Source organism: Oncorhynchus clarkii, chromosome 7 (assembly GCF_045791955.1).
Source record: "Oncorhynchus clarkii lewisi isolate Uvic-CL-2024 chromosome 7, UVic_Ocla_1.0, whole genome shotgun sequence".
NCBI lineage: Eukaryota > Metazoa > Chordata > Actinopteri > Salmoniformes > Salmonidae > Oncorhynchus > Oncorhynchus clarkii.
The window spans coordinates 77,221,734-77,234,505 of NC_092153.1; the positions used below are offsets into that span (position 1 = coordinate 77,221,734).

General features: G+C 46.4%; 1 protein-coding gene across 1 annotated transcript in view; it reads right to left on the minus strand.

Annotated features, from left to right (window-relative positions):
• Positions 1-6,638: 6,638 nt before the first annotated feature.
• LOC139413870 (vesicle-associated membrane protein-associated protein B-like) overlaps positions 6,639-12,772 on the minus strand; it is a 41,206-nt gene continuing 35,072 nt past the window's right edge. The window contains exons 5-6 of the mRNA XM_071161698.1: positions 9,414-9,596; positions 6,639-8,261 (exon numbers count right to left, since the gene is read on the minus strand). Coding sequence (XP_071017799.1) covers positions 8,103-8,261; positions 9,414-9,596 — 342 coding nt within the window. The 3' untranslated portion in view covers positions 6,639-8,102. The remainder of the gene's footprint in view (positions 8,262-9,413; positions 9,597-12,772) is intronic.

Below are 12,772 nucleotides of genomic sequence, written 5' to 3' on the forward strand. Positions count from 1 at the left end.
AGGACCAACTGACATCATGTCAGTGATTCTCTCGTTAACACAGGTGTGAGTGTTGACGAGGACAAGGCTGGAGATCACACTGTCATGCTGATTGAGTTCAAATAACAGATTGGAAGCTTCAAAAGGAGGGTGGTGCTTGGAATCATTGTTCTTCCTCTGTCAAACATGGTTACCTGCAAGGAAACACGTGCCGTCATCTTTGCTTTGCACAAAAAGGGCTTCACAGGCAAGGATATTGCACCTAAATCAACCATTTATCGGATCATCAAGAACTTCAAGGAGAGCGGTTCAATTGTTGTGAAGAATGCTTCAGGGCGCCCAAGAATGTCCAGCAAGCGCCAGGACCGTCTCCTAAAGTTGATTCAGCTGCGAGATCGGGACGCCACCAGTACAGAGCTTGTTCAGGAATGGCAGCAGGCAGGTGTGAGTGCATCTGCACGCGCAGTGAGGCGAAGGCTTTTGGAGGATGGCCTGGTGTCAAGAAGGGCAGCAAAGAAGCCACTTCTTTCCAGGAAAAACATCAGGGACAGACTGATATTCTGCAAAAGGTACAGGGATTGGACTGCTGAGGACTGGAGTTATGTATTTTTCTCTGATGAATCCCCTTTCTGATTGTTTGGGACATCTGGAAAAAAGCTTGTCCGGAGAAGACATGGTGAGCGCTACCATCAGTCCTGTGTCATGCCAACAGTAAAGCATCCTGAGACCATTCATGTGTGGGGTTGCTTCTCAGCCAAGGGAGTGGGCTCCCTCACAATTTTGCCTAAGAACACAGCCATGAATAAAGAATGGTACCAACACATCCTCCGGGAGCAACTTCTCCCAAACATCCAGGAACAGTTAGGTGACAAACAATGCCTTTTCCAGCATGATGGAGCACCATGCCATAAGGCCAAAGTGATAGCTAAGTGGCTCGCGGAACAAAACATCAATATTTTGGGTCCATGGCCAGGAAACTCCCCAGACCTTAATCCCATTGAGAACTTGTGGTCAATCCTCAAGAAGTGGGTGGACAAACAAAAACCCACAAATTCTGACAAACTCCAAGCATTGATTATGCAAGAATGGGCTGCCATCAGTCAGGATGCCACGACTGTAGACTACAGAGAAAATGGACAAGGGTCAACGTGCTGAAATTGTTTTTGGAGCATCTCACCTCATCGTATGGATATGGATGGCCGCCTTTACCCCTTCATACGCAGCAGAGCCCACACATTAACCCTCGCCACAAAGCCAAACTGGTGAATACCTTTACATCACTGTTTGTACCCATGACTTCGATAGACTTCCTCTCTCACACTTTTGCTCTCATTTCAAGCTGTTAAGAAAATCCCATTATTTTTTTGTGCGCATATGAGTTAAAAACATCAGCTGCACTTCAGCTTCTCTGGCTCTGAGAATGCATCGCTATTATACAATGTTAACCTCTTTCCTTGTCGAAACAAATGACGTGCTGTGTACGACCACAGATCTGCTGCATTATGGGTACTGTACTGGTGCCTCATCAGCTGCCAGGAACAAGGGCCTGTATATCATGACCTAATGTTAATCTGGAAAAATGGTGGAGAAATCCTCATTAAGTTTACTTTGAACCAACCTATTAGGTCCCACTAGTCAACAACCAGTTATGTTGTCTCCCATTGAGAAACAAGATACAACTTTGTGGATTGAAGGTACCCTAAAACAGCTACTGTTTCTATTGGCCAGGCTCTAAATCACAACATCTGCTTCGAAGAGCCATCACAATGTTACTGGAAAAGCTTCAGCAGTTATTGTTCTCCCTCCCCCTAAAAAAGACGCAGTGAGTGCTAGTTGTCATGACTCCAACAGATCTGGCATACTCCTGCTTTCAAATCCTATTTAGACAGTAATGGTCCCGTGTATCAAAATTGTAACATGGTCTTTGCATATTTACAGGTTGAAATGGGTTGCATGCAATCTGCTTCCTCGTCAGACAAATATTTCTGGCTTGAGGGCCATTAAAAATGTTCGGGGTTACACTTATGTCTGCAAAGGACAACAAATAAAATCTAAACATACGCTGTTTGCTTGTTACTTGCTGCTCAAACTGTTAGAAGCAGGAAGGTGGATTGTTTTCCCCATGTATTTGAACAAGTTACAAACAATGGTCCGCACATTGCCAATGCTAATTATGGCATACAGTTAACACCAAGAAGCCTATTTGATGGTGAATAAGTGTGCTTGATGCATAGTTTAATGTAGTGCACTTGGACAGTTAATGTTTTATTTGTTTTTTTTTTACTTGGAAACTCAGCCAGACCTCCGTTTTATTGAAAATACCTCAATGAGTACCAGATTCATTAAAATAAAGAGGTGATTGAGCTAGACAATAGCACATTAGAGACTGCTGCCCATATACATAGATTGTAATCACTGGCCACTTTAATAAATGGAACACTAGTCACTTTAATAATGTTTACATATCTTGCATTACCCAACTCATATGTATATACTGCATCCTATACTATTCTACTGTATCTTATTCTATGCCGCTCTGACATTGCTCATCCATATATTTTTATATTCTTAATTCCATTCCTTTACTAGATTTCTGTCTATTGGGTATATGTTGTGTAATTGTTAGATATTACTGCACTGTCGGAGCTAGAAGCACAAGCATTTCGCTACACCCGCAATAACATCTGCTAAACACGTGTATGTAACCAATCAAATTTGATTTGACTTGACAGTTGTTGGATTAAAGTCACAACCCTCTATCAAAAGGGGGAGGACAACATTTAAACTGGAGCACAAGTGAATACAGTCCTGACCTGTGACACCTTCACAATGTCTCATCCTACAGTGGATTCTGTTTCTAGGAGGACAGTTACATCTGCACAATCTCTCCTGTGACAGACATTGATTTGAATATAAATTGAGTCGGCTAGCTACGTAGAGTGACATTTGCTGATATGGGTTCAAACATCAGCACAACCTAATTTAGGATTGAATGAATTCAGGCCTAGAAGGCAACGTAGCCATAGACAGGCACTTTCTGGAACTCACTTTGTCAGAGTCTGCCAGCATTCAAATAGCTAATGCCTTCAGAAAGTATTCATACCCCTTGACTTATTACACATTTTGTTGTGTTACAGCCTGAATTCAAATTTGATTCAATATTAATTTGTTCACCAATACCCCATAATGACAAAGTAAAAACATGTTTTTAGAAATGTTTGCACATTTATTTAAAATTAAATACAGAAATATCAAATTTACATAAATAGTAAAATACCCGAATCAATGCTTTATAGAAGTACCTTTGGCAGCGAGTACAGCTTTGCGTTGTCTTGGGTACGTCTGTATCAGCTTTGCACATCTGGATTTGGGGATTTCTTCCGTTCTTCCCTGTAGATTAAATTAGATGGGAGTGGTGGTGAACAGCAATCTTCAAGTCCTTCCACAGATTTTCAATTGGATTCAAGTCTGGGCTTTGGCCGGGCCACTCAAAGACTTTCACATTCTTATTCTGAAGCCATCCCAGCATTGCTTTGGCTGTATGGTTGGGGTCATTGTCCTGTAGGAAGGTAAATTGTCACCACAGTCTAAGGTTATTTACACTTTGAAGCAGGTTCTCATCAAGGATTTGCCTATTTTTGGTTCCATTCATTGGTCCCTCTATCTTTACTTGTCTCCCAGTTCCTGCTGCTGAAAAGCATCCCCATAGCATGATGCTGCCACCATGCTTCACGGTAGGGATTGTGTTAGATGGGTGATGAGCTGTGCCTGGATTCCTACAAACATGGCGCTTTGCATTTAGGCCAAAGAGCTACCCTTTTGTCTTATCAGACCACAGCCTTTTGCCTTATGCTCCGAATCGTCCATGTGCCTTTTTGCAAACTCCAGGCGTGCTGTCATGTACCTTTTTCTCAGGAGTGTTTTCCGTCTGGCCACTCTCCCATAAAGCCCAGATTGGTGAAGTGCTGTAGAGACTGTTGTCCACCAGGCAGGTTCTCGACCAAGGAAGTTCTGTCAGAGTGGTCATTGGGTTCTTGGTCACCACCCTGACCATTATCCTTCTTTCCCGGTTGCTCAATTTGGTCGGACGCAAGGTCTAGGTAGTCTCGGTAGTTCCATATTTTTACAATTTCCACACTCTATAATTGTTTTATAACCATCCCCATATATATGCCTCAACACAATTCTCAGCAAGACAGTTTATTGTACTTCATGGTATAGTTTCTGCTCGAACGTGCACACCAACTGTAGGGACCTTATATAGACAGGTGTGTTTCTTTAAATCATGTCCAAATAATTGAATTGGCCACAGGTGGACTCCAATCACGTTGTAGCAACATCCAGGATGATCAAAGGAAATTGGAAACACCTGAGCTCAATTTGGAGTGTCATAGGAAAGGGGTGTAAATACTTATGTAAATTAGATATTTCTCCACTTCATTTTCAATACATTTGCAAAAAATTCCACAAACTTGTTTTGACTTTGTCAATAATACAGTAGGTTATGCTCAGTCACACGTATTGTGTGTAGATGGGTGAGATATAAAAAAATATATATATATTGACTATTTTGAATTTAGTCTGTAACACAACAAAATGTAGAATAGGTCAAGGTGTATGAATAATTTCTGAAGGCCTTGTATGTACACTACAGACACAATTGGAACCAATCCAGTCAAGGGCCAAAACTCAAACGCGTAACATCTAATGTGGTTTTCCTGTGGTGACTCTGGAGTAAAAAACATCTGTAGAGTTTCATCCACCAGACTATAGGTCTGTAAAGGCTGTGAAGAGAATGATTGGAAACCATCCATTTCCTCATAAATCTCTATGACAAGTCTTCTGGTGTAAATTCCTCCTTCCTTAAGTGTATTATAAACATTCTCGATGGAAAATTGGCACACGTCAACACACGGTGTCAATGCATAGGGTATTTCTGAGTTGACCCGTTTTCAGGTGCGTCGTTTAGGGTCGATTATCATTATCACAAGTTTGAGAACATTCCATTGCTATTTTTCTTGGAAATGACAATTCCCTAGCTGAATCGAAAAATGTAAATGAATACGGGGTCATTTCCACCACAGTGCCTCTAGATGTACAGTATCTAGGCCCCACCAACTTAAAACACCACAGTTCCTACTGACTTCAGGTGCACCTCAGGAGGTCAAACCAAAACCTGAAGTGCTGACAGAACATTTACAGGGTGTTAAAGATACAATAACATGAATAAAACAACTTCTCATTTAACACCACGACACATTGAAAGCCAATTACCAGAAGGAAACATCGTTTTCAACATTAAAAAAAATAACATTGCAAGAACCACAGCCAAATAAAGCAAACCATCTATAGCTAATGTAGCAGCAGATGTCAGTGGAGATGTATTGGCTGTGAGGGGAATGCTAATTTCAGATGCTGACATTTCCCTCTCCATTATTTAATCTAGACATGTGAAAGTAGTGACATCCAACTAAGTCCCTCTTCCCTCGGACACGGTGATGAGCTCGGACACTGTGATGAGCTTTTTACAGCTTGACACTTTGTAAAGTAGATGAAACCGGTCAACAAGGCTGTCGGCTTTCTCAGTCAGAGGATGAAAAATGTAATTGTTTTCCGGACCGGTTTGTTGAACAAAGAGGAAATTACTTCACACAGAATTAGGTAGGGTCTTTATTCATTTAAATTATTAAGATGCTACATAGTCCATCAAGGTTTAACACCATAGACTGACTACTTGACTAGGAATAGGAATTTTTCTTAGACTTATTTATATACATACAAAACAGTTGCCGACTGCTTACATGGAGCACGATGGTAGACTGCTTACATGGAGCACGATGGTAGACTGCTTACATGGAGCACGATGGTAGACTACTTACATGGAGCACGATGGTAGACAGGTCAATTTTAGTGTTTTCACAACCATTGGGACAGAGTAGCTCAGCTCAGACCTGTTCTGCCCTCCCTCTAAGTAGTCATGCTTCACACACACATAGATACAGGAGGTTACGCTCAGTCACACGTAGATACAGGAGGTTACGCTCAGTCACACGTAGATACAGGAGGTTATGCTCAGTCACGCGTAGATACAGTAGGTTACTCTCAGTCACACGTAGATACAGTAGGTTACTCTCAGTCACGCGTAGATACAGGAGGTTACTCTCAGTCACACGTAGATACAGTAGGTTACTCTCAGTCTAACGTAGATACAGTAGGTTACTCTCAGTCACACGTAGATACAGTAGGTTACTCTCAGTCACACGTAGATACAGTAGGTTACTCTCAGTCACACGTAGATACAGTAGGTTACTCTCAGTCACAAGTAGATACAGTAGGTTACTCTCAGTCACACATAGATACAGTAGGTTACTCTCAGTCACACGTAGATACAGTAGGTTACTCTCAGTCACACGTAGATACAGTAGGTTACTCTCAGTCACACGTAGATACAGTAGGTTACTCTCAGTCACACGTAGATACAGTAGGTTACTCTCTCCCTCGCTCTTTCCTCAAATCCATACTTCCATCGGCAAGTTATTTTTTGTTATCCATAATCTGCGACAGTGAGATGAAAGAAATTGAGTGTATTGCATTTTTGACATGAATCCCATTAAGGACAAAGCAATCAAAAACAGTAGGGACAAACACAAAAGGCAGAATGGTCCCTTCAGGATATAGTTTAGTATGTTTTAGTTTTCTCGTGAGTTAAATGCAGAGACACGTCAACGAACAAAACAGTTACATTAATAGATACTGGGAAAAAAAACATTCTTGAGAATATAGTGCATTAAAATGAACATGAGTGCAGTGATAACTATAACGGTGAAACAAACAGACAAAGATCCAAAACTATCGATGCTGACCGTAGTGGGGTGAATGACGCCAATGACCATACAGTTGGAGAAATGTTCTTTAAGAGTTACGTGGACAGTCACAGCATGGTGAACGGACTGCATAAACCATTTAAATGACAGTTCTGCCTGACAGATCAACAAATGTACAGCTTGGAGAAGAAAAAAGAAAACCAAGAAAACCTCAACAAAACTCACTTCTACAAGTACCTTTCCTCATTCCCTCTCTCCCTGCTTTCCTTCTAGAATAACGTGCTAATAACAGTCACAAAGTAAGTAGGCTATTCAGTGACTCAGTCCCAACCCATCCGGAGTTCATTTAGCTGCATACATTTTTTAATAATACCTCAAACCCTAAAAACCAAAAAAACTTTATCACAAAAACGAAAAAAAAAACGAAAAAAATCTGAAAGGGGGGAAAAAAAATCTGAAGGTTGAGTTGAGAAAATCTAAGGCTGAAAAGAAACATCACAATGATGAAAGCAATTCAATTAAATGTAAAATGTCCCAAAAAATGCAATGCTCTTTAGTGGACGCATGCAATCAAGAATATACTGCCAACTTAGGTATTTATGATCAAAGGGGGGGAAATGTTCTAGCTTGGAAAAACAGAGAATGGGGAGACGGAGGAGGGGGTTGTTGTGTCGATTAAGGATGTTCCCCAATCACAGAGGAGACGGTCTATACAAAGCCTCTGATTGGAAGAGTCAGTTTGGTTGACAGTAGCCCTGTGCATAATCCCATCTACTTCCTGAAGCCTCCCTGTCAATCATGTTGTAAACGAGGTGAGACAAAAAGAGTGCTGCCCACCTGGTTTTACTTTAATCCAGGGTTACTATGGATTCACTACACAGAGTATGCCTACGGCCTGTGGCCACTTGTGAAGATAAATGACAATCCGTGAAAACATTCATTCACACAACGCAAACTGACTCAATCGCAAGCCCCCCCCCCCCCCGATGTTTAGAAAATCCTTTACGTCAATGACTATCAATGATCTGCATTTGACTCCCTCCTACTGTATCTGTGGCGTAGGCCAGAATGATTATGTTATGATTAAAGAGATCTTGTAACAAGTTGTTGTTGTTTTTTCTCTCGTTGGTTTGTTCATAACATGTAATTTTGATTTGTATCTTTTTTTATTTGTACATAAATGAACGATTCAAAACTACCCCATTGATATGGCATTTCTGAATAAAAAAAAATCCCAAATCCGTTTGTTTCAATCCCCCGAAAGCATGCGGTTGGCCGTCTCTCGCTCGCCGCTTGCTCTTACAAGACCAACTTGCCGATGATGACTCCGACCACGAAGAAGAGCACGATGAGGGCTACTGTGCGCAGGCTCAGCCCCTCCTCCTTCACCATGGAGTGGGGGGAGTGCTGGGAGGAGGACAACACATTGCTCTTCCTCATCCGCAGGCCATCGTCTTCCTGGAGGGGGTGGTAATACCAAAAGAGAGTGAGAGAAGGAGAAAGATGAAATAGGAACAGAGAGAGAGGGTGAAGAGATAGAGAAAGAGAGAAAAAGAGGGGGATAGAGAGGGGAGAGTGATAGATATGGAGAGAGGAGAAAGAGAGAGGGATAGATATGAGAGGAAAGGAAAAAGAGAAAGAGGGGGGAGAGGGATAGATATGGTGAAATAGAGAGAAAGGGGGGGGAAATTACCATCAGTATTATCCACATCCCTCAGTCAAAGATAGGTAATGTAATTTATTCAGTCAAAGATAGGTAATGTCGTCCATTCATTCAAAGGGGATGTGTAAATCATCTAAACCCCCTCAGGACTCCACCAGGCACCAGCTTTTAACACACTTCATTTCCCAACAGCGGGTGGGCGGGCTCTGTTAGTGTTATCTGGATCCAGGGATGGGAGTGGCCAAAAGCAATTCCGCCTCTGGCACTACTTAAAGGGGAGGTGGCGTACTGCTCTTGAAAGGGGAAATCTGTGGCGGGTGGCGTGCTGCTCTTTAAAGGGGAAATCTGGGGCTGCTACATCCATTTTCTGAATTTAAAATGAATGATTTACACTGAGTGTATAAAACATTAGGAACACCTTCAGTTGCACTCCCTTTTGCCTTAAGAACAGCCTCAAATCGACAGGATATGGACACTACAAGGTGTCGAAAGCATTCCACAGGGATGTTGGCCCATGTTGACTCCAATGTTTCCCACAGTTGTGTTAAGTTGGCTGGATAATGAATATCCTTTGGGTAGTGAACCATTCCAAACCCAGCAGCGTTGCAGTTCTTGACACAAACCGGGACGCCTGGTCCCTACTGTACTACCATACCCCGTTCAAAGGCACTTCAATCTTTTGCCTTGCCCATTCACCTTCTGAATGGCACACATACACAATCCATGTCTCAGTTGTCTCAAGGCTTAAAAATCATTCTTTAACCCATCTCCTCCCTTTCATCTACACTGATTGAAGTGGATTTAACAAGTGACATCAACAAGGGATCATAGCTTTCACCTGGTCAGGCTGTGCCATGGAAAGAGCACTGTTCTTAATGTTTTGTCCATCAGTATATAGCCATTGACTGAGTCCTTGATTGAATCCCAGACATCTCCCTGGTTCTCACCCTGATTTGCTTGTTCTCTTCCCGTAGCCGCTGTGCCTCCGTCTGCAACCTCTTACACTCCTCCATGACCTTCTTGACCTCGCCGTCGTCCAGGGTGGAGCTCATGGACTTCATGGACAGTGTGGAGGACTCTGACTTGAGCAGGTTGGATGACATCATCTTGTTGGCATCCGGGTCTTGGTGCTGTGGGTGAAGAGGCGGGAAGAGGGAGAGAGGGCTTAGGTTTATTACAACATCTTGGTACATATGCAGAAACATACCTCAAAGGTAATGTCACAATAAGGAATCAATATGGAGAAAGTGAATGTTGGTAACTTGTTCTGCTGCATGCCTGGCTGGTAGTGATTGCAGTCATGTCGTACACTAAGAGAGAGGCAGGCGAGTGCAGTCAAACACACACACACACACACACACACACACAGACACAGACACACACTCCCCCAATCCCAATACTTCCAAAAAGAGATGCAAAAGCTGGTTTCCATTTTCACTCCCAACTACGTGGCCCGACGATGCTGTTGCTTCCAGCCATATATCTCGCTGATCATAATTAACAAAAACAACAACGGCCCATTTTCCCTGTGGCTTTGTTCATGGGGCTCATATTTTCTGCTCATCCCGGGGGAAGTGATCTTCTACCATCTGTGTGTGCTTTGCAGAGTAATTGCAACAATAATAAACTGTGTGAAAAGTGAGAGTGTGGCCCAGGGAACTATGGTTATGGCTGAGGCTATGGTTACGACTGGGGCTATGGCTAAGGCTGGGGTTATGGCTGGGGCTATGGTTACGACTGGGGCTATGGCTAAGGCTGGGGTTATGGCTGGGGTTATGGTTACGACTGGGGCTATGGCTAAGGCTGGGGCTATGGTTATGGATGGGGCTATGGTTATGGCTGGGGTTATGGCTGGGGCTATGGCTATGGTTATGGCTGGGGTTATGGTTATGGCTGGGGCTATGGCTGGGGCTATGGTTATGACTGGGGCTATGGTTATGGCTGGGGCTATGACTGGGGCTATGGCTGGGGCTATGGTTACGACTGGGGTTATGGTTATGGCTGGGGCTATGGTTATGGCTGGGGCTATGGCTGGGGCTATGGCTGGGGCTGGGGTTATGGCTGGGGATATGGCTGGGGTTATGGCTGGGGCTATGGCTGGGGTTATGGCTGGGGCTATGGCTGGGGCTATGGCTGGGGTTATGGCTGGGGATATGGCTGGGGTTATGGCTGGGGCTATGGCTGGGGTTATGGCTGGGGCTATGGCTGGGGTTATGGATGAGGCTATGGCTGGGGCTGGGGCTATGGCTGGGGCTATGGCTGGGGCTAAGGCTGGGTCTATGGCTGGGGTTATGGCTGGGGCTATGGCTGGGGCTATGGCTGGGGTTATGGCTGGGGTTATGGCTGGGGCTGGGGTTATGGCTGGGGCTGGGCTTATGGCTGGGGCTATGGCTGAGGTTATGGCTGGGGCTGGGGTTATGGCTGGGGCTGGGGTTATGGCTGGGGTTATGGCTGGGGCTATGGCTGGGGTTATGGCTGGGGCTATGGCTGGGGTTATGGCTGGGGTTATGGTCATGGCTGGGGTTATGGCTGGGGCTATGGCTGGGGTTATGGTCATGGCTGGGGCTATGGCTGGGGCTATGGCTGGGGCTATGGCTGGGGTTATGGCTGGGGCTATGGCTGGGGCTATGGCTGGGGTTATGGTCATGGCTGGGGTTATGGCTGGGGCTATGGCTGGGGTTATGGTCATGGCTGGGGTTATGGCTGGGGCTATGGCTGGGGCTATGGTTGGGGCTATGGCTGGGGCTATGGCTGGGGTTATGGCTGGGGTTATGGCTGGGGCTATGGCTGGGGTTATGGGTGGGGCTATGGCTGGGGCTATGGCTGGGGTTATGGCTGGGGCTATGGCTGGGGCTATGGCTGGGGCTATGGCTGGGGTTATGGCTGGGGCTATGGCTGGGGCTGGGGTTATGGCTGGGGTTATGGCTGGGGTTATGGCTGGGGCTATGGCTGGGGCTATGGCTGGGGTTATGGCTGGGGCTATGGCTAAGGCTGGGGCTATGGCTGGGGCTATGGCTGGGGTTATGGCCGGGGTTATGGCCGGGGTTATGGCTGGGGTTATGGCTGGGGTTATGGCTGGGGTTATGGCTGGGGCTATGGCTGGGGTTATGGCTGGGGTTATGGCTGGGGTTATGGCTGGGGCTGGGGTTATGGCTGGGGCTGGGGTTATGGCTGGGGCTATGGCTGGGGTTATGGCTGGGGCTGGGGTTATGGCTGGGGCTGGGGTTATGGCTGGGGTTATGGCTGGGGTTATGGCTGGGGTTATGGCTGGGGCTATGGCTGGGGTTATGGCTGGGGTTATGGCTGGGGCTATGGCTGGGGTTATGGCTGGGGCTATGGCTGGGGCTATGGCTGGGGTTATGGTCATGGCTGGGGTTATGGCTGGGGCTATGGCTGGGGCTATGGCTGGGGTTATGGTCATGGCTGGGGTTATGGCTGGGGCTATGGCTGGGGCTATGGCTGGGGTTATGGCTGGGGTTATGGCTGGGGTTATGGCTGGGGCTGGGGTTATGGCTGGGGCTGGGGTTATGGCTGGGGCTATGGCTGGGGTTATGGCTGGGGCTGGGGTTATGGCTGGGGCTGGGGTTATGGCTGGGGATATGGCTGGGGTTATGGCTGGGGTTATGGCTGGGGCTATGGCTGGGGTTATGGCTGGGGTTATGGCTGGGGCTATGGCTGGGGTTATGGTCATGGCTGGGGTTATGGCTGGGGCTATGGCTGGGGCTATGGCTGGGGTTATGGTCATGGCTGGGGTTATGGCTGGGGCTATGGCTGGGGCTATGGCTGGGGTTATGGTCATGGCTGGGGTTATGGCTGGGGCTATGGCTGGGGTTATGGCTGGGGTTATGGTCATGGCTGGGGCTATGGCTGGGGCTATGGCTGGGGCTATGGCTGGGGTTATGGCTGGGGCTATGGCTGGGGCTATGGCTGGGGTTATGGTCATGGCTGGGGTTATGGCTGGGGCTATGGCTGGGGTTATGGCTGGGGTTATGGTCATGGCTGGGGCTATGGCTGGGGCTATGGCTGGGGCTATGGTTGGGGCTATGACTGGGGCTATGGCTGGGGCTATGGCTATGGCTGGGGCTATGGCTGGGGTTTTGGCTGGGGCTATGGCTGGGGCTATGGCTGGGGTTATGGCTGGGGCTATGGCTGGGGCTATGGCTGGGGCTATGGCTGGGGTTATGGCTGGGGCTATGGCTGGGGCTGGGGTTATGGCTGGGGCTATGGCTGGGGCTGGGGTTATGGCTGGGGTTATGGCTGGGGTTATGGCTGGGGCTATGGCTGGGGTTATGGCTGGGGCTATGGC